Below are 25,463 nucleotides of genomic sequence, written 5' to 3'. Positions count from 1 at the left end.
ACGAAATTAATAGTCTAGTTATCTAAGGTTTAAGAGAAGTAAAATTATTACTATTATTATAAGAATTAAGTTTATTATAAGAGTTAAGTTTATAAGTTACGTCGTTACTATCGTTACTATAATTATAATTATCGTTATTATTACTCGAATATATCGAATTTAAACTTATTTAATTTTAAGTCGAATTAAAAGAAAAGAAGAGAGATTCTCTTTCGTTATATAAAAGATAAGAAACTCTTTTTTAATATTATTAAAAGATTTTAAAGTGTAAATATCAAATACTTTAAGTAAATCTTCTTCGAGATCTTTAAGATTAAAAATTTCGCTAAATTAGTTTATATATATACTATCTTAGCTAAGAAGAATAAGAATATTAATAATTATAATTATATAATATACTACTTTTATATATACTCGATAGTCGCTAATCGCTTTATATATATTAGCGTAAAGAAAGACTTAAATAAGATTTTATATATATATATTATTCGTTTATTACGGCTATCTATTATCTATAGATTTAACTTTATCCTCGCTTATTATCTCGTTTTTATTATTATATATATTTAGAATAGTTAAGATAACTCTAAGATCTAGAAAATAAATAATTAGAGCTATAAAGATTTTTTTATATTTAAAGAAATTTATATAAGTAATAATAAGCTAAATATCGCTATATCTAGCTTTAATAAGTCTATTATTATTAAAGAAATTAGAATTTATAAAAATTTTAATAGAGGTAGCTATTTTCGCGAGCGCTGTATTTATTTATATATCTATATAATCTATTAGTAAAATTATTCGATAAATAAGTATTCTAAAGTCTTAAATTTAGTTATAAATAGCTTTAATTATTTATTATTAGATAATCGTATTATTAAGATAGAATAATTTTTAGAGTACTTATAGATGTCTTAGTCGCTATAGTATATATCTAAGAAGTTTTTATACGCGCTATATAACCTACTAGACCTGAATTTACTTTATTAAGAATCGTTAATAGTTAATAGTTAATTTAAATAGTTAAATAATTATCTGAATCTAATATTTATTAAGACTATTTTAACTATTCTTCGAAAAAGCGTTAAGATAAATTTTTAAGATTATATTCTAGTTTATCGTAATTAAAATTATCTATTAGCACGTTAAGTACTCTAAATACTATCGATAAACCTTTAAAAATAGCTTTAATAGTATTATTTAATTGAGGTTAACTCTTAGAATAAGCCTTATTACATCTATTCGCTACTCGATTTAATATTAAAATATAATAGAGATTAGAGATAAATTTATAATCTCTTATTTTTATATAGCTACTTAGTTAATAACGATATCTAGATAAAGTAGAGTATATTAAAATATATTATATATAATAACGTAGTAGTAGTATTACTATAGAAAGATTTAAGGGTTTAATTCGTTAAAAGAGATCTTAAAGACGTCTTTAGATATATATTCGTCGCTATATCAAATTAATAACTACTTAATTTTAATTGCGATAAACGCTATTAAAAGAAACGATATCTATTATTTAAATTATATATATTATTATTTCTATTTAATTTCTTTATAAAGGCCTTTATTTAAATCTTAATTGCGATCTTTCTATAGAAAGTAGTATATTATTATCTAAACGATTTCTTTATAATTTTTTTATTAGATAATAATATAATTATATATATCTAGTAATTCGATTAGCTATATAGTAAATTAGACCTTCGAATTAATTATATAAAGAATATTATAGATTTTATAGCTGAGTTTCTAGAAATTAAATTCGATAGTATTTATATAAAGATAAGACTTCTCTCAAATAAGCTAATTAAGATAAAAATTACGATTAAAAACCTTCTAAAAAAGATAATTATTTTATATTAGAAGCTCGAGTTAGCGATTAACTTTCTTTCTTTCGCTATTAAAGTCGTAATTTTAGAAAGAGTATTCTTAAGATAATTTTTTAATATCCTTCGAAGATTTATGATAATTATATGAATTATAAATAATATAAGAGTAGATTTATTATAGTAGAATATCTTTCTAGAGTATTAGAATAGCGTCGCCTTAATACGCTACGTCGATAATCGAGTTATATAATATATATAAATTAATATATTTAGAAAATTCGATATAAGAGGCTATATTCTCGATTATTTCGATTATATTTAATTGATTTAATTTAAAAACGTTTTTAGTATTAAAATAGTTATATATTATCGTTTTAAAGATATATAATTTAAAGAAATAAAGGTTATTTATTACGCGATAGAGCTATAGCTATATTAATTACGAGAATCTCGCTTAATTCTCTATTACGATAATAATATATATATTAATAAATTATATAAATTCTTTATATATAAGTTAGTTATAGCTTTATTACGCGATATAGCTATATTAATAACTACTTATAATATTATAATAATATCTATTTAGATATCTACGAAGGCTAATTAGTTAGTCGATAATCTATTATATTTTTAATATCGAAAAATTGCTAATATATATCTATAGCTGAAAGGTTTTATATCTTCGCTAAAATAAAGCGAGATCTATTAGAATATTAATATAATTAAATTATATTATCTTAAGAGATCGTATAACTTCTCTAATAGAGGCTTATTATTAAAATTAGAAAGATATATATAATTTTAATAAGATTCTATACGATTTATTACGTATTAATAAAGATTTAATCTCTCTTTTTAATAATTATAAATGTTTTTATAGATTAGATTATTAATCTAAGTACTCGTCGTATTAAGTTAAAGTCTATAAAAATATATCTTATTAATCTTAGATTAGTTTATATAAATATAGAGTTCGATAATCTCTTAATATTTTATTACTTCTAGTTATAACGTATTATTATAAATAGTTAATATCTTTATAGCGAAGCTAATATAAAAGAAAGGCGTTTAATTATTAAGAATCTATTATTTTAAATTCTTTTTTATTTTAATAAGTTAACTTATACTAAGATAACTCTATATATCTTCTTTTATCTTATCTTTATAGTATTTCTATATATAGATAAGTTTATTTATAATAAGCGAGATCTTTAATAAAAGAACTTCGGCGAATAATTTCTTATATATCGCTCGATAAGATTATTCGATAATTACTTAAAACTTACGCTTCTAGCGTTTAAAACGAATCTATTTCGTTGTAAAATTATACTTATAATTACTATATTAGATAATAACGTATACGTAGTTAAAGCTTTACGTTATTTTTCTAAATAAAAAGTCTTATTTAATATATCGCTATTCTAGCTAAGAGGTTTTTTTTTTACTAAAAAGATTATTATTAATAATTTTCGCGAGATATTAATATTATTTAGTATTAAAGATTATTATTTAAGTTATTTTTTTTATAGAGAGATTATAATATTAGTATATAACGTCGATCTTAGTAATAACGAGATTTAATTATTAAGCCGTTAAAAGTTAGATTTCTATTATCTATATATTATTACTTATTTAATTTATATACTTAGAGTATTACTATAATATTAGCACCTTTTAGCCCGTTCGCGCTAGTACTATTAATTTCTATTACTTATTATAATAAATATTATTAGAAGTTCTTCTCGAGATCTTTACTCTCTTTAAACGACGTCTTAGATTATTTAGAAGTTTTCTAGCGCTAAGAGATCTTTTTTAAACTATTTACATATTTAAAAAGATCTTAATTATCTTAGTATTAGATATATCTAATTATCTATCTATATATCTACTTATATATATATTATTTTATATATAATCTTATTATTTACGAGTATTAATTATAATAGTAAGACTATAGATTAATAGATCTATTATAAGACTATAACGTTAATAGCTTTTAATTAATCGTTCTATTACTATACGATATTCGATATACGATATTCGATATACGATATTCGATATACGATATTCGATATACGATATACGAGAGATAGAGGGATATAGCGAGTATTATTTATATGGCCGCTACATCTATAGTAGACTCTTTATTCAAATTATTCTCCTTTAGAGCTATATTATTATTCTTTCTCTTACTTACATCTATATATAGCTATAGCTTCACTTTTACTCCAGGGTATATCGCTTAGATATGGGAGTTTTCTAGCGCTGGGGGACCTTTTTTAAACTATTTGCATATCCAAAAAGGTCTTAGCTGCCCCAGTATTGAATATGCCCAATCATCTATCTACATATCTACTTATGCATGCGTTGTTTTGTGTATAGCCTCACTGTTTGCGAGCACTAATTATTGAATACTCTCTTAGTAAATAGATAAGTAATATCTTCTAGTAGTAGCCCCTTCGAATATTCCATGGGCTACTTCCTCAGCGAATTCACAAGCAATATCTTCAGGCGATAATCCCCTCAGAAATTCCATCGGCTACTCCTTCAGCATCATATTAGCAATAATTTCAGATAACAACCCCCTTAAAAGTTCCATCGGCAACTCTCCCAAGGAAGACACGAGCAGCACCTTCATACAAACACCCCCATTAAATAATACATCGGCTGCTCTTTCAAGAAACATACAAGCAACACCTTCAGGTAATAACCCCCTCAAGTATTCCATCGGCTACTCCCTCAGCGAACAAACAAGCAATATCTTTAGGTAACATCCCCCTTAAATGCTCCACCGGCTACTCCATCAGCGAGCATACAAGCAACACCTTCAGACAACAAACCCCTCAAATATTCCACCGACTGCTCCCTCAAGAAACATATAAGCAACATCTTCAGGTAATAATCTCCTTCAATATTCCATCGGCTACTCCCCCAGCGAATAAACAAGCAATACTCCCGCACAAAACCCCCTCAAAAGCTCCATCGGCTACTCCCCCAGCGAACAAACAAGCAACACTCCCAGACAAAACCCCCTCAAAAATTCCATTAATTACTCCTTCAGCTACTCCCCCAGCGAACACACACGCACTATCTTCGGAGACAACCCCCCCTCAAACATTCCATCGGCTACTCCTTCAGCGCCACATTGGCATGGATTCCAGGCTACGAACCGGTCAAACCCCAACGCTATCAGGTGGTTGACCCCGTAGAGAGGAACACCGTGGAGTCCGGGGAGTATGAGGTGAAAATGGAATTAGATTCTATAGATGCTACGGAGTGAAAGGGAAAACTGATGTCACAAGTCTCCGTTCCCGGGTATACCTTATGTTCCTGACTCCGAGGCTATGCTGATCCATCGAGTGCGTGATTGTTTCTTCTTCATCGTTTGATGACTCGTTGCCGGGACAGAAGTTGCGATATCATGAAGTGGCTGACATCTTCGTCCGCCCAGTACGACAGATGGCTGGCAATGCTCGCCCAAAGAGAGATATCGAGGAGGCCCCTAGGAAATGAAAATGTCAGCACTGGCGACACAGAAACCGAGTCAGGATTCTCTGCAACCACTCACTCCTGTACGCTGAAGTCAACACGACCATTGCTGTTCAGCGCCCTCACTTTGGCCTCTTCCCGCTTCAGACGCTTCGATCTCTCTTCAGCCTCCATCCATGCAGCACTCTCGCCCAAGTCTCGAGTCTCATCGCTTTGATGGCTTTTTCTTCGCTTTTCAAAGCCGGCGTACAGCGTCTCTATCTCAGAATCGATGAGTGTTGGGGGATGTTCTGAGTTCTCTTCTTGCTCGGAGACCACGCCACCTGTGGTAACGTTTGTACCGGCGCCGGCCGAGGGGCTTTCTTTGCGCTGAATCTGGGGAGCATGCATCGCTGTTGAAGAAGATAATTGGCCCTCGCCTGTCAGGCCGAGGCTGCGATTTAACAAGCTGCTTGCCATCCCAGATGTGAAGTTTGACCATAGGCCGGACACGCTCTGGCCAACTCGCGCCCCAATGTTAGTCAGACCTTGGCCTTGAACACCAAATATGCCTTTCTTGGTGTAGGGCAGGACCTGTGGCTTCATAGATGACATAGCTCGTGAGATTAATGGTTCTATCCTATACGCGATTGGGTCTGCCGGGTGGAAAATGTTGTAGATCTGCTGGCACTTTGGACTTGACACTGTGATGGACAGAATGTCCCCCTCTCTTTCGCTAGTCGCATTGCTTGTTTGTGTAGACGCAGCACCAAGGAAAGGATCATCCAGAGAATCCGGATTCAGTGGGCTTTGCGCACCTATGCCACTAACTGTCCGACGAGCTGCAATCTTGCGGCCTTTGAGCATTTGGTAGAGTCCAAGTGGAGAGCCCAGGCAAAAGAAGTCCTCAACTTCGAATTTTAGGCCAAGGTCCGATGTTTCCAGGTTCTTGGCCACAGTGCTACTTCTTGAACCAGGCTGTCTGTGCCTGTAGAGGCCTTGTGGGGCTAAACTGACGTCTTTTTGATGACACAGAATGTCGAAGAGGATTGCTGAACCTAGAGAGTGGCCGATCATGCTGACTTTGCCGTTGAAGGAGGGATTTCTCTGTATGAAGAGCTCGTAGACACGGTTGCACTCTCTTTGCACGATGCCGGCGATGTGCTCTCGGTAGGCACTTTGGTATAGAAGAATGTCGAGAGCGAGGTCGGTGATCAAGTTGCGAATCGCAGGAACGCCTTCGACTGTGATGTTCTCTAGGCTAGGGTACTCGTCATCCTCGCCGAAAGCATCATTGTCAGTGAGATCTTGCTCCCTTTCATTCTGTCTGAAGCTTTGTTTCGGGAAGTCGAGAAGATGCCGCCATACGACCGGCAGCACTTGCACCCGGCAATTCTTTGGTAATTTTTCGACTTCGGCGTTCAGTGCTTGGAGGTCGGGCGATGTTTCGTAGACACTTTTGAGAGTCTTGCGCAGGACATTGACATCATGAATGAAATTGATGCTTTCCATACGTAGTCCAAGCCTCTGGTTGCACTCCTGGTCAGCAGAAGTATTGGTAGCGGATGAAGATAGTCGCTTACCTGTCCAATGCCATGCGTGACAAGAATCAAATGCTCAATCTCTCGACCCTGGTCCTGGCTGTCGGCATCCTTGTAATCTTCTTTGATCTCATCTTCATCCGCTTGTCGCCGTTCTTCCTCCTGTTTTGCGGGATCTTCGGAAAACGAAGACAATTGCCTCTCTAAAGTTACTAGGCGCGGCTCTTGTTGCGCTGCAGACGCCGAGCGCTTCAGCTGCTCATCATCGGAAGTTTCTCTGTCAACCTTAGGAGTTGCAGATCCCCTTTTTGAATTCTCCGTCGCAGCCTCAGTCTTCTTGGGGTTAGGGCTATCGCCATCCTTCTTAGCCTCCTTGGCCTTGTTTGCTTCTGAGTAGCCTCGTAGAACCTTGACACCTCCGAGATGGCCGCCACCAGCGAATCTCTGATATACAGTACTACTCATCCGCGAGAGGAAATCGTCAGTAAGTAGCCAAGCAGTTGTGGCATCTTGATATGTCACCACGGAATTCATATAGGCTCCGAATAATCGCTGCGTCTGCAGTTCGAACTTTGCTGGTATCGAGGGCTCTCCGCTCGGTTTCTCGGTTGCACCAGCAGACTTCTGAATATCCGCAGCGTTCATTGAGACAGGTCTTGACTTTGGTTGGGAGGCAGGTTGAAGCATTTCGTTCCGCCATGGTTTTACCTTTAGGTATCCTTCTTCTAGTTGGATTGCAAGGTTCTCATCACAGGGTCGAAGGGAGGAGCCTTCTTGGTAAAACCAGCTTCCACGGCGCACGTCGTAGATTGGGCCTAGCCAATACGTTGGAGCAAGCTCTCTTGCCTCGATGTCAACATCGAACAAGAAGTCTTCGTTGACAGGGACTTTGACTATTCCTCCTTTTTCGGAACTCGTAGCCTCATTGATGCTAGTATTCCCACGCGATCCGTGTGTTTTGCGAGTACTTGCGTCTCCCTGATCGCCTCCATCTCCATCTGTGGTATAGATGATTTGCTCCTGTCGACTGCCTACATCTCCAATGTCACCCGTAGGTGAATGTTCTCGACGCTTGTCATGTTCATCTTCAGCCATGTTCTGAAATGCCGTCTCAACGGATCGGGAGTCGCGGACAGAAAAGGCTGCGTATTTCTTAGGGGCTAGAAGGGGCTTCGCATCCTTAGGCTGATCGAGGGGTAGGGGTTTCCGCTTTGGGGACTGATTAGATGGTTTAGAAAAGCCCTGGACAAGGATAATGCCACAGCCGAGAGCTTACATCCACTGCGTAGAACCATCTCACTTGACTCTGAGGACAATCCTTAGGATACTGACTGAGACTGAGCCGATGGCGATGACCAATGCTATGATCAGCACCCTGCTGGTTGCTCAACTTCGAAGGTTCCAGTTCCTTGCCCTGGCCCGGCTTTGGGGTGCTGCTTCTTGTGCTCCATGGGGAAATGGAGTCGAGAAAACCGCCTGGCGCAGCCATCTTACTCTTCCGGTAGACAGACCGGAGGAGGTTGAAGCGCGCCAATGCGATAAAGGTGTGGTAATCATAGGTATAGGTTCTTGAAAGCGGCAGCTGGAAGTCTGTGAGACAAGCATACTCTGGCTCTGGGAAGGATGACCTTACTTTGGCGTCTCTCGCGTCAAGCGCGGTAGGAGGTAAAGTATCTCCGTGACCAACGATCTGCTAGTCTTGCATTTGTCGTCTACTCCAGGAAAACGTTCATCCAACTATCAGTTGATTTAGAAGGAACATTATCGTACGTCTCAATCCTGAAAATGGGCTCAATCATGAGCCGCCAGCCACAATCTCGCTGGAGCCGAGACAAAAGTACTTGCAGAGGAGCTTTGTTCGACTGAGCACCCAGATGTGTGTCCTTTTCTTGTGTACAGTTTGCCAGACTTAAACCTTATGGTTTCGGGCTGGGTGATTGTGTTTCCCGGGACGGAAGAGCCTTTCGTTTCAAAACACTCAATTGATTGGCAATGTACTACGACTTGACGATACCAGAAGATCCGTTGACCGACTACAAAGAATCAAATGCGGAAAAGTAGCAAATCGACAAAGGCGAACCAAAGATCCGCCGTGGTGATGTTTGTTTCACAGCTGCGGTGTAGAAACAGCGCCGCTGTCCATGAAGATCTGCCATTTACATGGCCTCCAGCCTGAATATGTGTAGTACTAAAAAAGTCAAAGAGCAGGGCCGAGAGACGAAGATTAAGACACGGAGCGTTTCAAGGCGGTCCTGTCCAAAGATGGACCTCAAATTCAGGTCTTAATGTATTCTCTCTGCTAGAGCATCTCGATCTCCGTCGAAATTCTGAAGCTCAAGCTTCCACATCCCTCCCAATTGGTCCGATATTGAAGAACGTCTCCCTCGAATGCACAAACTCATCCTCATACTCACCACTGCTCTTCGTAACCTCATGCTGCCCCAACTTCAGCAACTCTTCATAAGCCTCCGGATACGATGCCCAAGCCCACTCCTTAACTTTCTGCTTATTACTATCGCTCTTGACGGCGTTATAAAACGTGCCGATCCTGCTGCATGTCAGCCTATGATATTCCAATCTACCACGGCGTTAAGGAGTCGGCGGATTTACAGAAGAGCATCAGGCTTATACCCCACTTCCTTTTCCGCGTCATTGATGAGCTTGACACACTCTGGGAACAGATTATGTCCAGCCAAAGATCCTACATATGCAGCATAAATCTCCTTTGTAACCTCGATCTCGAACCTCTTCAACCTCGCCCAAATATCTCTCGCCACCCTTTCGCCGAACGCCGCCCTTTCACACGCTCTCAATGCTATCTGGATACTAGGATAGCTCGGCCCCTCCCTCGAGTGCACAATATCCTCCCAGAAGCCCTGCGCAGTGTTGGGTTCCCCGCAGCCCGTGTAGGCGAGCATGAGGGCGTTGTACAACTGTGTGTTCGGTTCAATTTCGGAGTCGAGCTTCATCATGTTATGAACAGTTTGTAGAGACTCAAGATCGCCGGCTTTAGCTATACCGGAGAGACAGGCTACGTAGGCGGAAACGGTGGGGCGAAGAGATTTAATTTGTTGTTGGCGCATGTGGCCGAAGACGTGGGTGGCCATGTCGGAGCGCTTGCGGGCAAAGAAGTGTTGCATGAGGGAGATTCGCGTGGGAACGTCAATCTCGGAGAAAGTCTGCCTTAGGATGTTGTAGGTATCCCAAGCGCGAGAGACTTGGGTAGTGTGCTTAAAAATGTGGGACATGAGAACTTCGCTGATCGAAGCGCGTTGGTCAAGGCCGTATTGGAAGGCGTGAGTGTTAAGGAGGTCCACTAGATCTTCCATTTCGCCGCGTTGGAGGTGGAGGAGGGAAAGTGCAGCTACCACTTCGGGCTCGAAGCGTGCTTTGCGTTCAACCAAGTCTTCGACGAGGCCCATTATAGTATTGTAGTCCTGGCGCTTTTCTGCGCAAAGAGCGACGATGAGCTTGTTTAGGAGAGGCAAATCCTCCGAGTTGACTGATTCTTCACCTTGAAGACGAGCGTAAGCAGTCCTTGCCCCACCAAGGTCCCCAACCTTTATTCGATAGTCGAGCTGTAAGAGGTATGTTCGCGCATTGGGCCGAAACCCCCATTTCTGACCCAGAGACACGTACCGTTCGGCAGTGTAAGGGTCATTTTTCGAGTTCGCAAGCTCAACCAAGCCATTGATAGTCTCCATGTCCAACGATGACGTCAACCCTTTCTCTTCTTGCCGTCGTACCATGACCTCCATCATGCTCTCGATCTCGTCGACGCTTTTGCCTTTAGCAGCCGCCCATTGGAAGATCACATTCCATGGCGCTTTCTCCTCCGGCGTTCTCGCTATCAGCGATTTGAATATAGGGTCCCCCCAGTCGAGCTCGCTTTGGCTGATACACAGCTTCAACACGGTAGCATCCGTCATAATTGTGGGCGTCCTTCCATTAGCGATAGGATGTTGGTACCACTTCTTTGTCATTTCCATATTCGCTTGGTGAGCTGCATAGAACACAGTGATATTTTGGTGAACTTTGGGATCGAACGGTATATTGTACTTTTGCATGATAGTGACAGTCTTCTGCAGCTCTTCGACTCTGTTCTCTCGTTGCAAGCCCCTTATTACTCGAGACCATGGAGACGCTCTCATAGGCTTAAGGCAGTCTTCCCAATATCTTTCAACAAGATCCCGGGCGTAGAGGGCTTCACCGAATCGTGCCATGACTTGTATGAAGGGTAAGAGATCTTGATGAAACAACACAGGTGGCTCTTGATCATCTGTCATGGTCTCCCTCCTCTTCTTAAGTTCCTCAAACACCGCTTTGGCTAGCTCATTATGGGCCTTGTACTGGTACTCTTTTGTGCCCACGATTCCCAGCGTCTTCAATGCCATCCTCAGGTCCTCGCACGTAAGTCCAAAACTAAGGTCCTCGGTGTATGTCATCTGTAGATGTTGGAATGTCTCTAGAGCGTACTGAGCTTGTGTGTCCTCCAATGCCCGCGCAGCCGTCAGCTTGAAGCGAAAGAAGTCCACGAATGCCCGCGCTAATGTTTGAGGAGGTGGCGCTCGGGCTCCCATTCTCAATATCCTATTCAATTCCATCAATGGCTCAAAACCTGGCTCGTATTTGACGGGCTTTGGCTGTCGCTTTGGCTTGCGTCCAAATCCAAAGAGGGTTCTCATGGGAGCGGTAGGGATGACGGGGCCTCGCCGCGCCCGCAGGCAATGACTTGTGGTGGGGAACCAGCATCGTGCGCTCGAATATAGTTCATTATGTATTATCTGTCGGAAGACATACCGCGTGAGCTGAGAACGCATCGTGACTCGCTTGAGGGGATATTAAATGTACTGGACTGCAGTAGGCGTTAGCACTCAGCGAACCTATGGCGATCCAGACTCGCAAAAGTACAGACGAAGGTGAAAACAACATCAAGGAAACCAAAATAAGTCAATTGACCGTAGACCATGTACAACGCAGAAGTGCAAGACAATAATAAAGGACTTACTCATCATGAAATTTTGGGAGAAGAGAGCTGCTTCTCCAAGCGCGCGGCAGCTTGGCGGCTGCACTCGAAGCGAACCCTGCCAAGAAAACGGCCAAAACGGCTATGCAAATAATGCAGTAGATGCATTACCCAATTACCTTCACCAAAGAACACACTCTACAGATACTCTCTCCTCGGCCTCAATCGTAATAGCGCTCGCCGGGCAAATAGCCTCGCACAGCTTGCAAGCAATACACCTCTCCTCCCCGGTCGGATATCGCCTCATTCGAAATTAAAGCACATCCGGTTCCAAGAGCTGCAAGGTATGATCAAGATTATTCAATTCATCTATCTATGCCTTAGAGGTAATGCAATTACCAAGCCATCATCAAGCCAAGATCCTGCCCAGCATTCTGAACATGCTATGGTATCGTCCTAGCTAATGCAAAGCCAAGTCCCTCTGGAGAGCTCGTGAATGTCGTCAAAGACTAATGTAGATGTGCTGCATTAGAGGTCATCGTCCTGCGCTTCGAGGCCTCGGTGGCGAAATGTCTCAAGGTCTAGTTGACAGCTTTTGGTGAAAGTAAAGGGTGTTCCGTAACATGTGATAATTTGGTGTCCACGAGAAGCGAACCGTCGAAGAAGAGCCAAATGGTACACCGTTAATGCGAGCGTCAAAGCTGGGGAATAATGGTCGGAAATCGTAACATCGTCGTCGAAAGGAACCTCTCATTTGCAAATGCAAAAGCTATCGCTTCTGGCTTTCAAACCTCCCATCCAGGCTTGATTTCGAAATCTCCAAGTTTCCTTCTATCCATAGAACGCCAAATCGCCTCACGTCTGCCCTTAGTCATCCAGATCTTAGGGCAGTCATCAAATCACAGATTGCTCGTCTTATGATGTTGGGAGAAGTCCTACACGTCAATCATTTCCGCATCATCCGCAAGCACTTCGTCTGCGGGCCCCCAATTGCCTTCGAATATCGTAGCACCTGCTCGTCTCCTGGACTCAGCCCATTGAACGCCTATCGTTCCAAGGACCTGATCCACGACTGGCCGATTGATGGTTTCGGGTGAAATCATCCAGCGGACAATATTGTCAAGAGCTTCTGGGTCTTTGGAGTCGATCATGAAGGCTGGCGGGTGAGCAAGTTCACCGGATCGATGGAGCTTGAACGGGCCGTTCTTCATTTCCTTTTCACGTCGGCCGCGCAAGAATTTCGGAGAACCGAAATCGTCTTCTCCTGAGTCCGATCCATAGAAGTCTTCGACCGATGCGTCTTGGGAAAGAGGCTTCCCCAAGGAGTCCCGAAGGACACTGCTGGTCCCTGAGCTCCATGTCAGGCTTGGAACGTCGCTCATGTCACCTGTTCTCAGTCGTTGCCACGACGCTCCATTGTCCGGTAGCATTACATTTCCTGCTATCTCAAGCATGATGAGTCCTAGGGCGAAGACATCTCCTGGCTTATCAAAATGCCCCCTGAGTATCTCGGGTCCAATATACTCTCGATCGCCTTCTCCATCTATGCCTGGCTGAGCTGGCCACCGAGTTGCCATGCCAAAATCAGCGATCTTTAAGACGCCTTCAAAAGTGATCAAGACATTAGCTGGTTTGAGGTCTAAGTGGATGAAGCCCGAATCATGGATATGCTTGAGACCACGCGATAATTCGAGCAGGATCTTCCAGATCCTGAAGTCGTCAAGTCGAGCTTTGCGTCCTACTTGATCAAGGAATGAGTCCAAGCTACCCTCTTCGCAGAACTCCGTTTGGATATACAGGTGGTTTTTGTCCTCCCAGCTATCGAAAAGCTGTACGGTATGATCCGAATGTCCAAGCGCTTTCAGTGTGTTGACTTCTTGAAGCTTTCGCTGTCGGTCTTTCGGCCCTATATATGCATTGCGAGACTTTTTAACGGCCCAGACTCGATCTGGCAACGGTGTCCTGGGTGAAGTCCGTGCCTGGGGGATTGAGAAGTAGCTTTGGGAACCCTTGAGTTCCTGCTTTTGCGTTACACGATATACTTGAGAGAATTCGCCAGTGCCGATCAGATCTACTTTGTCGAAACGAGAAGTCAGAACGGGGTCGATCTCGACCGCAACTGAGCCATGAGGAGGCGTCATGCTAGAGGTCGATTTTTTGAACGATGCGAAAGAGTCCCTAGGAGCAGTTGGGGTCGCAGGAGGATACATCGACGCGCTGCTCGCCGAAGCAGTCATGGGCCGCAGCTGCTCATTTGCATGCGCAGATATCGACAGGCCACTTGGGTCAGGCGGGATCATGCTCCCTTTTGGCGTATGAGGGGATAAGTGTTGCATTCGATCGTTTAGAGGGCTGGCTGGAGATAGGGGACTTGGTTTAGCTTTTGATCTGCTTGACAGAAAATCGAGCGCAAGGGAAGATGTCTTGCGGAGCGGAGTCGGTGACTTCACATTCCGTAATAGACGGGAATGGGTGAAAGAGCGGGTCATCGAGGAAAAGTTTCTGAATCTCAGGGCGGTTGATGGAGAATCGTCCATCAAGCCGTCACTGTCTCCATCGACACTTCCTGATGGTGTCCCAAATGGAATCAACTTACAATCTTGCTCATGCTGGAAAGACTGGGTCTCCGCACCAACAGAGGCACCAAACCCAGCACTAGCAAAGTCCTTGCGCGTTGCGCTTCCTCCAAATGGTGTCTGATGGGCGCTACCCGAAATGCCGGCTTGCTTCGTTGGAGTTGGGGGAATGTCGCATTCAGCGCTGGACTGACTATCGTCTTGCCTAGGCGGTGATTGCAATTCTTCAATGTCGGTATTGAGAAAGCTGGAGGTCCGTCGGAGGCTGCCGCCCATATTGCTGCCAAATATACTGACACCTTTCCCGAAAGTCTCAGGCGCTAGGCGTGTGGTGTGCGGGTTGAATGGCGTCGATGGTGTGCCGAAGGAATGTCTGGTATGATGAGCTTTTGCAAAGGTATTTTCGCGCGGCGCTGATGGGGATGGCATCTCCGCAAGGCTGTGGCGTTTGCAAGGCGTGTCCGGCATGGAATTTTTGCTTGCACCGAACATAGCTTGCGTGTCTTCTACATTCTTATGACGCTTCGAGATAAGTCCGGTTGACATGAACGCTGCGGGTAGTGGTTTGACCAACTTGTAATTTTCGGGCGTTGCAAAAGAAGTTCCTGAAGAAACCTGGCTTGATGACTCTCCGTCGCGAGAACTGGGCCGTGCAGCGCCTACCGGGAGCGACTTTGAAAAGTCGACAAACGTTCGTCGCTGCTCAGGCTGCCGGATTGGAATGTGCGTGGGCGAGTCTTCTGCCATGCTCGAATTCGAAGTAGACTGAGACAATGTCCGTGATAGAGGATGACGTTGGGGTTGCGATGTTTGGCTGGACCCAGTCTGCTTCGAGCCATGCTGAGACATGGGATGTGCAGAAGCATTAGGTAGACAGCCTTGCGAAGAAAATGGGCTATCCCGGGCCATAGAGGGCAAGACGCTGTCAAGCGACATTCGAAGCCTACTTTTCTGTGAGGCATGCCCTGGCGTAGCAAATTCAAGAGCAAGATCAGTGTTAGGCTTCGACCTTGCAAATAATGGCTTGTCATGTCTTTGCTGCAAAGTTGTTCTCCGCAGCGATGATGTCCGCTTGGGCACCGCTGACAAGTGGTCAACTGGAGCACTTGAGTCCATGCTCATTGTCGAATCGGTCGTGGATGGTTCGTCATGTTCCTCAAACGCAGCTTCATGATCGAAAATGTTGAAGTCCGTATTAAACATCCCTCCGTGCAAACTTCTCCTCTTTCTTGACGGGCTTCCCGGGTTCCCTTGATCCAAGTTCATAATTCCATCACTTCTCTTCAGCGGACTGGATTTTGCGCCCCAGCTGTTGCCTTTCTCAAAGTTCCTAGTCGCACGAGCGGGCGCAAACGGACTGCTACCTGGAGGAGGCGCATTCGCCTTGTATATTACGTCTGGCATCGAATCTTCGGCAGGACTTACGCTTCGCTCATTTCTGTTCTCCTGATCGTCACTTGATTCGGCGGATGACTGTGGTGTGGCGTTTCCAGGATTTCTTGACTCGCTCAGTGTTCTCTTTCTTGGACTGCGCTGGATGCTATTGGAGCGTGAAGGATTGCGCATAGGACTCAGTTTTCGAGTGGCAGGTCTGATCTTCCGTGCACTGTAGGGGTAAGGAAATGCCAGCGAAGATGGAGAAGAGACAAGTGTAGGCGAGAGCATGCTTGCCGATGTCGATCGATTTGGAGGTGGTTCTCGCGAGTGCGAAAGCGGAGAGCTAGGTGACGGAGATGTTGACTTTGACGTAACTAGACGAAACGCAGGACCTTTGGATGGTGATCTCGAGAGAGAGCGCCGTAATTGTCTGAAAGCTGAAGCTGGGTCGACATGGTGTATGTGAGTTGGCGACGGACAGTGTAAAGTTCCACCTGCATCGCCATGTGAAGAGTAGGACCCAACCATGAGGAGATTCAGGTGGTTTCTGTTTCTGGTCTTACGTAGGTGGGGTGATGATGTCGGTGATTGCTCCGGTCGATGAGGTATACGGATGTTTGGCCTGATTTTCTATGATCTCAGTGCTTGTGTTCGGATTGAGATTCTGCTCGCGGTGTCCTTGCGAAAACAGCCGCGTCTTATTGATAGCCTGCGTATACAAACAAAGTCGCATACGCGCTGAAACGTGTCCCCGGAATGTTGCCAAAGGAATGTGTGTTTCAGAACCCCCCAAGCATCCCCTCAGCCTATTCCCATCCACCTCCTCTGTAGACTGTGAAATTGCTGGATGGGACTTTGCGAGTTGCGAGTTGCGAGTTGCGGGGCAGGGTATGTCGCAATCTGAGCTCAGCACCCGTGGTATTCGGCCGCAGGACAGAATCCAAGTATAAAGATTGCGCGAGACGTGGAGATGTGCTGACAGGGAAAGACTGGAGTGCGCGCCGTAGTCGTCAGCAATAAAGATGTAGGATGGTTAAATGTAAACGTTGTTGCCTTCGATTCATTGAAGACGCGTACCGGTAAACAAAAAAGTATAGCCGAGTTGTGGCTCTAGGCAGTTCTGGGACTAGTCTATCTCTGACAGCAGCAGCCGTTGGTTCGAATTCCGTGCGATGCATTGATTTGCAAAGCGAAATGTTCGTTGGTTGGCTTACCGTCCGGGGCGGACGCCTGTTGGTTATGGTCGTGTTGTTGGAGGTATTTAGGTAGTTCGTATTAAGTTCGATTCCTAATGGCGCTGGTACAATGGTGTTGCGGTGCTTCTTATTTTCTGCAGCGGCGATCGCGAGGCACCCTTGTCAGAGATCTACCTTACTCTTACATATTGCCACCTGCTTAGCATCTTGCCGTTGCCATGAGCACGAGAGATTATTAAATTATTATCTACGTGTAAGTAGATCAAAGTACATATCACTGTTTGACGTCTCTTCATCCTGCGACAGCCATACTTGATGAGGATGGTCACGTTGAAAGGCGGGTGAGGTTCGACAATTTCTGATCGTTAGGAGTCAGATGCCACCAAAACCCTGGACCTTAACAGCTCTGATAGGGAACCAGTCCCGTACTATTTACTCGCAGTCTGAGCATAGACAAGGCAAACACAGAGCAACAGATTTGCCTCTCTGAGTAAAGGGCACTCATGACTTTCAACGCTTGAATTTCCGCGTCTCAATTTGCTGCTTCCACCATATGGAGAAATCCAAAACAGATACCGATACTACTACATATGATGGACAAAGTTTCCAGGGCGATATTCATCATGACCTCTACGTTTCCATTGCTCACGTTGGCATCATCAATTACTCCTTTGGCGACGGTTGTGCATCAGCGGTGGGGTGAATCGCTAACAAGCAATGAGCATGCATAGATCCTTTGGGGAAAGCTTCCAGAGAACAATTGCAATGTCCCAATTCGAGTTCGTTGTAAAGGCGCATGGAAGCTGTTTGCGCCAAGTCAGGGATCAGCAATCCGAAGAGTATGAAGGCCTCATGAAACACGTCTGTTTCGGCATGAAGCTAGGGACAGCGGCGATATGGATCGATATCGGAATCTCAGAAGCTGTAAAGCAAACACGCCGGTTTTGTGCCGAAAGAGCCATCTCAGCGGAGTATTTACAACTTTACAAGCCCACTCACCGTCAATGACAGGGCTACTAGCCGCAACCGCAGCATTGGAAAGGCGACTGGCGCTATCGTTGCTCTACATAACTTGACGGGATCGACAACCATACCCGCACTATCAGACCTAAAGGCCTTCCGAGTGCGCTTGAAGCGCCCGGAATACCATTCTGCAATGAACGTCTCCGCAGTTCTTGCATTCAATTGTCTTTCAATTGTATATTGCCGAGTCTACGAAGCCATCTACATGTTTTTCAACAACCTTTTCTTCTCTTTCCTCCTCCCTGTACTGTCAGCAGCAGCTCTGTTTCCAGCATCAGACAACGCGAATCCGGATCATCCTTCTCCAGTCCAACATGTCGAACGAGACCTCTCCCAATCTCCAACCCTCAGCAACATCACCCTTTCTACACCCTCCTCCCTAAACACCACCAACGCAATCGACCCCCACTGCTTCCTTCCCAACCCTCGCCAACCGCACATCCAGCCCTCGGACTGCCACACCGCTCTCTACGCCCTCGTCGTCTCCCCCAGCGCCATGCTCCTCGAACACTGGGACCGCAGCTCCATCCTCCCCGTCGAATCCGCATCCGGAACCTGCTCCATAATCCTGGCCCGTGTTACGGACACTGCAGATGGCATTTTCCAACCGATCCTAGTAGCGCACGCGGCTGCGCTGCTCGTGCGGAGCTGTGTCACGGCGAGATGGGGGTATCAGGGGGGTACGGCGAGGATTGGCCAGAGGCAGGACTTTGTGGTATATTTGAGTGCTAGTTGGGCCGCGGGCGATATGGGTATAGCAAGAGCAACTGTTTGAGTTTGATATGAAACCACTCAGCAAGAGGTATATGCGTACCTACATGCCCCTCCTCCTCTGCAGGCACCATCACTCGCTTTCCCCAATGTGTACCGCTTTTGATCCAAAATGGTGAAACTGATAGGACAACAACCTCTCCTCTCTACTTCTCTACCCCTCTCTGTCCCTGACTCATCCCCATGAGACTGTACGTCTATGATTCCCTCAACCGTACACGCCGTCAGAGTAGGTAATCTAATACAACGACATCCTGCCTACAAAAAGGCTTACGGTACAAACACCCCTCCAGGCGTTACCTTACCGTCTCCAAGAACACCTTCCGAAAACGTTATGATAAATGTACCTGGGCGGGTACCAACGCATTAAGACGCAGGGCGTCGCTGTATGAGGAGCCTGGGGGTCAAGGCATCACTCCAATATTTACGCTTTAATTGAACATCATTGGTAACTTTGGAAGAAGGTGTGTAAACGGGGTAGTGAGAGCTCCTCCGGTGCATACCCAATCCTAGAGCTCTGCAACTTTCTCAACACCGTCTATCGACCACGGCGGAATCGGGAGGGGGGATATCTACGACGATCGATCCCCTTGGTATCTTACACGTCTCCAGGTCTGGTCTATTTGATTGCTTAATATCGCACGTGCATGCTTCTAAACCTTTATTCAAACAGCTCCTTCCACCTTCCATTTCTTAACAGCAGCATCCCCGCCAACGCTCACAACTTCGTTCTCGCCAGCCCATCTGACGCCATTGACGCCTTCTTTGTGAGCCTGCGAGACGCTAATGCGTTGGCCCGGCTTTTTCACGCTCCACACGAAGATATCGGTGTCCAGCCCTCCACTGACTGCTCTCTCGCCTTTCTCATCCCAGTCGATACTCATTACCCTCCCCGTGTGCGCGGACCATCTCGTGGTGACCGGTTCCGGGTTGTTGGGTTCGTAGACGATGATTTTGCCGGAGGAGAAGCCGACGGCTAGGTACTGGTTTGAGGCTGGGGAGAAGGCCAAGGCTGTGACTTGCGAGGGATGCGGTATCGATTTGACGTGGTTGAGGTCTAGGTCGTACATATGCTGTTGAGAATCGTCACCACCGACGGCGACGTGGCTTTTGCCTGCTGCGAGGACCGTAGGGGCGTACTTTGTTGGTACGTGTTTTATGACGGAGTTGTCCTTTTGGGAGAGGAGGAAAAGGCCTTTGTGTGTCGCTATTGCCGTACTAGAGGATGTCAAGGCAACGCCGCGCGGTTGACCGTCTGTTTTAGTTGAGGTGCCGGTGAAGGTCCTTGCAGATACATCGATGGAGCGGAGGGTATCATCCCAGCCTACGCTGTAGATCTGACCAGCGTTGGAAGTAGCGAGGTCAGAGACATAGTTCTTGTGGGCATCGCCATCGATAGTCTCGCCATCTCCCGTCCCATCATAAGCACAGATGCGGCCGTCGCTACTGCCAGTGAAGAAAGTCGGGTCCGAGCTGTGTTCCCTGTCGGCTGTGATAGCTGTGATGTTCTTCTGGTGTCCCTGAACTGTCCGCAAGGTTCCTGGTTTTCCTTCTTGAAGGTAGTTCAGATCACCCGAGAGGCCCAGACTGATGACCAACCCATCCGACCTGCCAGCAGGCCACACAACCCCAACCTGATGGTCCGGTATGCTGACCTTCCCTTCCTCGCCCATCCGCCAGCTTTGCACCACCTTCCCAGCCTCTGCATCCCAAACCTTGACCGTCTGATCCGCACTACTCGTAACAAACCTCCGTGAATCCCTCGCCCACGACACAGCGAAGACACTCCCCGTATGTTCCCCCACCCCAATCTCCCCCTTAGCTTCCCCCGTCTTGCCATCATAAAGCCAAATCCTCTTGTCAGCCCCCACACTCACCAACGTCCCCCCATCCGGACTAAAAGCCACCCCGTAAACATACCGCTGATGTTTCCTCAAACTCGTGTTGAACTTAAACGGCGCCCCATGATAAAACACCAAACTCGTATCATCGCTCCCCGTCGCCGCCCTCAGCGGTCTCTGCTGCCTCACACTCACGCTATTAATCTGACTACTATGTCCACTGATCTCTCCGACCGTATTCCCGCTATCGGCCGTGATGCAGTGTCCGAACTTCTCCTTCCCGTCGCCGACGGCTATAATGCGCTGGCTGTCTCCGTCCCAGGCTAGATCGTTGATACGGCCGCTGATGATTGGGTATTCGCCCTTGGTGGCGCCTTCGCCGACGCAGTCCCAGACGCGGACGGTACCGGAGATGTCACCGCTGGCGACATAGTAGCCGGAGGGGGAGAAGCGGGCGACGGTTGCGGTGGTCGTGTGGGAGGTGTATTGGGTTGATTGGGAGGGGTGGTCGATGGAGCGGAGGAAAATGGATTTATTGTTCTGTTGTATGGGAAAAGGGTTAGTCAATTGGCGGGGTGTAGGTCGGAGTCGGGGAGCATACAGCGTAGGCTATTCGTTCGCCTTTGGGATCTGAGGAGAGTTGGGTGGGTTGACCGCGGTTGGTCGAGGGGGAGGGGGCCCAAATGGCCTCTGCTGGATGTCAGGTGGAGGGATGGGACTATATTGGGGACGACGTTGGGCAGTGTACCGGCTTTGATTGACATCTTTCGGTATGTTATCGCGACATTGACATGTCGTTGGTCACAAGATTGTTTACATTAGCCAAGACGTAAAGTTTAGATCTCGCTTAGATAGCTGCATACTTTGTACTCTCTACGAAACGTATACTAGCTGTCACGCAGTTGCATGTTTACATACGGTATCGATTCTGTCTCGCAACAACTTACATAGTTATGTTGAACGACGGTCTATTGGTATATGAGTAAAGAATGCTCCTATTCCCAGGATAGTATACGTAGACGGAGCGTCTACCCCACCCAACCTATGATCGTACTGCCTTACGCCTCGTGCATCACCTCCGCATGCCCCAGGGTATGGTATCCAAAAAGTCAACAGAATAGGTCTTCAAGGGTTGTTCTCACTCGACATCCCTATTTTCTGCGTATTCATCCAGGTCGGCATCCAACTTCCCCTATTGGCCTTCTTTCTTGCCGCTACAGCAGCCGCATCCTCTTCTTGCTTCGGATTCTCCTGCACCAACCTCAACGGCCTCAAGCGACTTTGCGTCATGACAGCCCCAGTGTAATTGTTGGTCCCATTGTTACCGTTGCCGCGGGGCGGACTACCATCCACGCCTCCGCTGTGGTCACTAAATGTGCTATTCGAGCTGCTTCCCGCGTTATTATTTTCGCGAGAAGCTCGGCTTGCGCTGCCAGATGGTGCTCGAGATGTGGCATTCGAACTAGCAGCCAATGGAGGAGAGAAAAATGATGTCCGAGTTGCAGTCGTCACGCCGGGCGAAATGCCGGGGCTGAGCATAGGCCCACCCGAGCCTGTGGAGGATGGACCACGATACATTTGATTGACTAGAGGAGCAGCGTTGGGCATTTCAGACTGAGAACGCATCTGCGTGCTCAAGCGGTTGGGTTGAGACCGATCGAGCTGTATAGTAGGTGCTTTGGTAGGATCTTCACTTGGTGGTGCCGCAGAAGAAGTGCCTATCTGGCTAATGGGGCGAGGGCGCTTAGCTGATCCGGCGATGACTGATGTCGCTCTCTGCAGGAAACCGGGAATGGGTTCGTCATCTTTGGCACGCGGAGGTGGTGGTAGCTCCTTGTCGGTGTTTGCAGTCTGGGGTCGCGGTGCACCAGACATGAGATCGGGTGTTTTGTCAAGGATGTACTCGAACTCCTTGTGTGACAGAAGACGGCCAATGATAGTTTCAATGTATTTCGCCAAAGCCTTATTCTGGTCTTTGAGTGATTTCGCTTCTGTCTCTAGTCGTCGGTAGTCGTCCGACTTTTCATCGGTGGACTCCATCTCTTCAGAACCCAGTTCTTCAGCTAGAGAGCCTAGTCCGGAAGATTGTTGCATTGCTTCGGTTTTGCTGAAGTCCCCGTTCAAAGTCTTCTCGCTCAGAAGCAGCTGGAAGCTTTCATTGTCCTCCATGAGACGGGCATTTGCGATACGAGTTTCCAGGAGTTGCTTTTCCAACTCGTGAGTTCGCCCCCCTCCTCCACCAGTGTCCAATTCCATGATCTTGATCTGAGCCTCAGCTAGTTCCAGACGCAGTGACTTGATGACCTGGTCCTTCTGCATTACCTGCTTTGAAGTATCTTGCTTGGAAAGGTCCTTGGAATCTCCGCGTGGAGCTGCAGCGGGTGGAGCGAACTGGTCACTTTCACGATTCCTGGGTGATCCAATTCTGGTATCTTCACCATTGTTTCGGGTTTCCCGTTGCGCCAAACCCTCTTTCAGCCGCTGATTGGCGTATATCAAATCGCCTTCTCTCGTCTTCTGCTCGGCTTTATCCTTCAACATGGATGTCCGTTCTGTCTCATACAGGTCTTGCATTTCCCGTTTCTGGCGAGCAGAGTGGGCCCGATCACTTTCAAGCTCCTCGATGTTCTTGTTACTCTGGTGCAACCGGTCTTCAAGCTGGCCCTGCTCTTGCTGACTTTCGTGCAAGCGCGCCTGCAGTAGATTCAATTGACGTTGATACTCTTCCGATGCTGTCTCGGCCTTCTGTACCCGACTCCTGAGCTCGTCCATCAGTGAGACATGCTCCGCCCTTGCATCATCCTCGCTCGCCTCGTCAGAGGCCGTAGTATTCATGCTTAAGAAGCTCGTTTGGGGAGAAGATCGAGCGGTACCGCCTCGCCCAGGCCTTGATAATCCACCGCGGAGAGAAGGTGATCTGCCCAGACCATTGATGCTTGTAGAAGACCTGGATGGTGAGGATCGAGAAGTAGGGTTGGCTGGTGGCCTTGTATTTGTGCCATTATTTGGAGGCGCGGTCTTCTTGTTGGGAGCTGACATGCTTTGAAAGCCACAATTTACTCCAACAACCCGTAAAACTTTATGTTTGAGAGCATTCCTAATGGTTCGGTCCGCCACCTGTGTTGTTTATACTCACTTTATAGAGGTCAGCGATCTCGATCGTGATGATGATCATGGTGTTCCCACAGAGACCGGTGCATTACCTTCATCTCTCGTGCTTTGTTGATGTTGGATTTCCTGGCAAAGCAACGACGCCCAATTCGGTTATCCATGTAGGCCTGATTAAGGGTCCGCTTTTTCTAGAGATGCTTGGCACGCTAAATCATCCCACACAAACAATTTTAGCCGCAGCGAAATTCCATCACTTGGACACCGAAAAGACCGGAGCGCGTTCAACCACATATCAATAACAAAGATAAGAAAGCGCAACGATGGCACCAGCGGCGACCAAAAAGTCGAAGAAGACGGCGGAGTCGATCAATTCACGTTTGGCGCTCGTCATGAAAAGCGGGAAAGGTTCGTTACTTCTAGCAGTCATGAGCTCTGGATCATCTACTTCAAAAGACTCAATGGCTGACACCTCATCTTATGTAGTGACCTTGGGATACAAGAGTACCCTCAAGACTCTTCGATCCGGAAAAGCCAAACTGGTCATCATTGCCGGAAACACTCCTCCTCTGCGTACGTCCTCAGAGTCCATCTTCCCCCTTTCGGACCAAACCTTGAGTCTTGAGACGTGCCTCGGGAGTCTTTACTCTACGGACATTTTTTTAGGTTCAATAATCCCCGTCTGATAGGCAATTCTGACTCCGAATTTGTGATCCAGGCAAATCCGAGTTGGAATATTACTCCATGCTATCGAAGACCAACGTGTAAGGCATTTTTGCAAAGATTAGATCGGATGGTTGTCGCTGACAGTGTTTATAGGCATCATTTTGCAGGCAACAACGTAAGCCCTCCCGCCCATCCATCTACCATGCCCTGTCATACCGCTTTTAGTCCAACGACAAGACCCTGGTCTTTAGGACTTACCCAACGAAGGAGTCTTGATAGAAGACTTTGGAGGGTTCACAAACGTACTGACTCTTTACCATAGATCGAGCTGGGTACTGCATGTGGGAAGCTCTATAGATGTTCTACGATGGCTGTGTTGGACGCTGGTGACTCGGATATCTTGACGGGTGCTACAGCATAAACATAAGAGATAGCTCCTCCGGCAGCAAGAAATAAGACGTGAAGGTCACCGTGCATTGGCTATGGTTCTGTGCACATGAGTAACCTTGTACCGAGTGCTTCTTGGCCAGTATTTCAAGCCACGGTTCGCTAGATCGATAGAGAACTAACTATAAGACCTAAACTACATCGGAAGTTACCAGCAGCGCAACGTCCGGTAGACTGCCTTTATCCTGCGAACAAAGGAGACCTGTATTTTGTAGGGCTAGGGCCAGATCCGTAAGCGGCTTAGTGGCAAATTCGCTGCTTGGAAATCAACGTAAGGCGAAGCGAATTATGACTCCAGAATGAACATCCTTTCTTAACAACAACCACCACCTTCCTCTAACCATACAGACCGTTCGCAAGAAGTGCAGTATCTCCTAGGCAGTCAACGAGATGGCACGTCGTCCAGCAAGATGTTATCGCTACTGCAAGAACAAGGTGAGTGCAAATTTTGGAATTACGCACAGTGTGCCTTTTGTGGGCGAAGGACACTGCCTGTAGCGCAAGCCTCACAGGGACCCCATCAATTGCTATTCAAGATCGTTGCTGAATTCAAATCTTCCCACAGCCATATCCCAAGTCCCGCTTCAACCGTGGTGTCCCCGATCCGAAAATCCGCATTTTCGACCTGGGCCGCAA

At 45.9% G+C, this 25,463-nt stretch overlaps 5 protein-coding genes across 5 annotated transcripts; 1 reads left to right on the top strand and 4 right to left on the bottom strand.

Annotated features, from left to right (window-relative positions):
• Positions 1-5,225: 5,225 nt before the first annotated feature.
• Positions 5,226-8,345, bottom strand: HO133_008158 (uncharacterized protein; the record flags this gene model as incomplete). Its single annotated transcript, XM_037299026.1, has 4 exons — positions 5,226-5,349; positions 5,416-6,842; positions 6,899-8,074; positions 8,133-8,345. 4 exons carry the CDS (start codon positions 8,343-8,345, stop codon positions 5,226-5,228), a joined length of 2,940 nt encoding a protein of 979 aa, XP_037156362.1.
• Positions 8,346-9,190: 845 nt separating this feature from the next.
• HO133_008157 (uncharacterized protein) lies at positions 9,191-11,541 on the bottom strand (the record flags this gene model as incomplete). The annotated part of the gene is made up of 2 exons (XM_037299025.1): positions 9,191-9,404; positions 9,467-11,541. The coding sequence occupies 2 exons, from the start codon at positions 11,539-11,541 to the stop codon at positions 9,191-9,193; spliced, it is 2,289 nt and encodes a 762-aa protein (XP_037156361.1).
• Positions 11,542-12,757: 1,216 nt separating this feature from the next.
• HO133_008156 (uncharacterized protein) lies at positions 12,758-16,303 on the bottom strand (the record flags this gene model as incomplete). Its single annotated transcript, XM_037299024.1, has 2 exons — positions 12,758-14,178; positions 14,419-16,303. The coding sequence occupies 2 exons, from the start codon at positions 16,301-16,303 to the stop codon at positions 12,758-12,760; spliced, it is 3,306 nt and encodes a 1,101-aa protein (XP_037156360.1).
• Positions 16,304-18,127: 1,824 nt separating this feature from the next.
• HO133_008155 (uncharacterized protein) lies at positions 18,128-18,769 on the top strand (the record flags this gene model as incomplete). Its single annotated transcript, XM_037299023.1, has 1 exon — positions 18,128-18,769. The coding sequence occupies one exon, from the start codon at positions 18,128-18,130 to the stop codon at positions 18,767-18,769; it is 642 nt and encodes a 213-aa protein (XP_037156359.1).
• Positions 18,770-19,430: 661 nt separating this feature from the next.
• Positions 19,431-23,645, bottom strand: HO133_008154 (uncharacterized protein; the record flags this gene model as incomplete). Its single annotated transcript, XM_037299022.1, has 3 exons — positions 19,431-21,146; positions 21,208-21,296; positions 21,749-23,645. 3 exons carry the CDS (start codon positions 23,643-23,645, stop codon positions 19,431-19,433), a joined length of 3,702 nt encoding a protein of 1,233 aa, XP_037156358.1.
• Between the last annotated feature and the right edge of the window lie 1,818 nt (positions 23,646-25,463).

The sequence above is a fragment of the Letharia lupina genome, assembly GCF_014066315.1.
Source record: "Letharia lupina isolate WasteWater1 chromosome Unknown contig_4, whole genome shotgun sequence".
NCBI lineage: Eukaryota > Fungi > Ascomycota > Lecanoromycetes > Lecanorales > Parmeliaceae > Letharia > Letharia lupina.
Note: the sequence above shows the minus strand (reverse complement) of the source record. Positions and strands in the feature narration are given on the sequence as shown.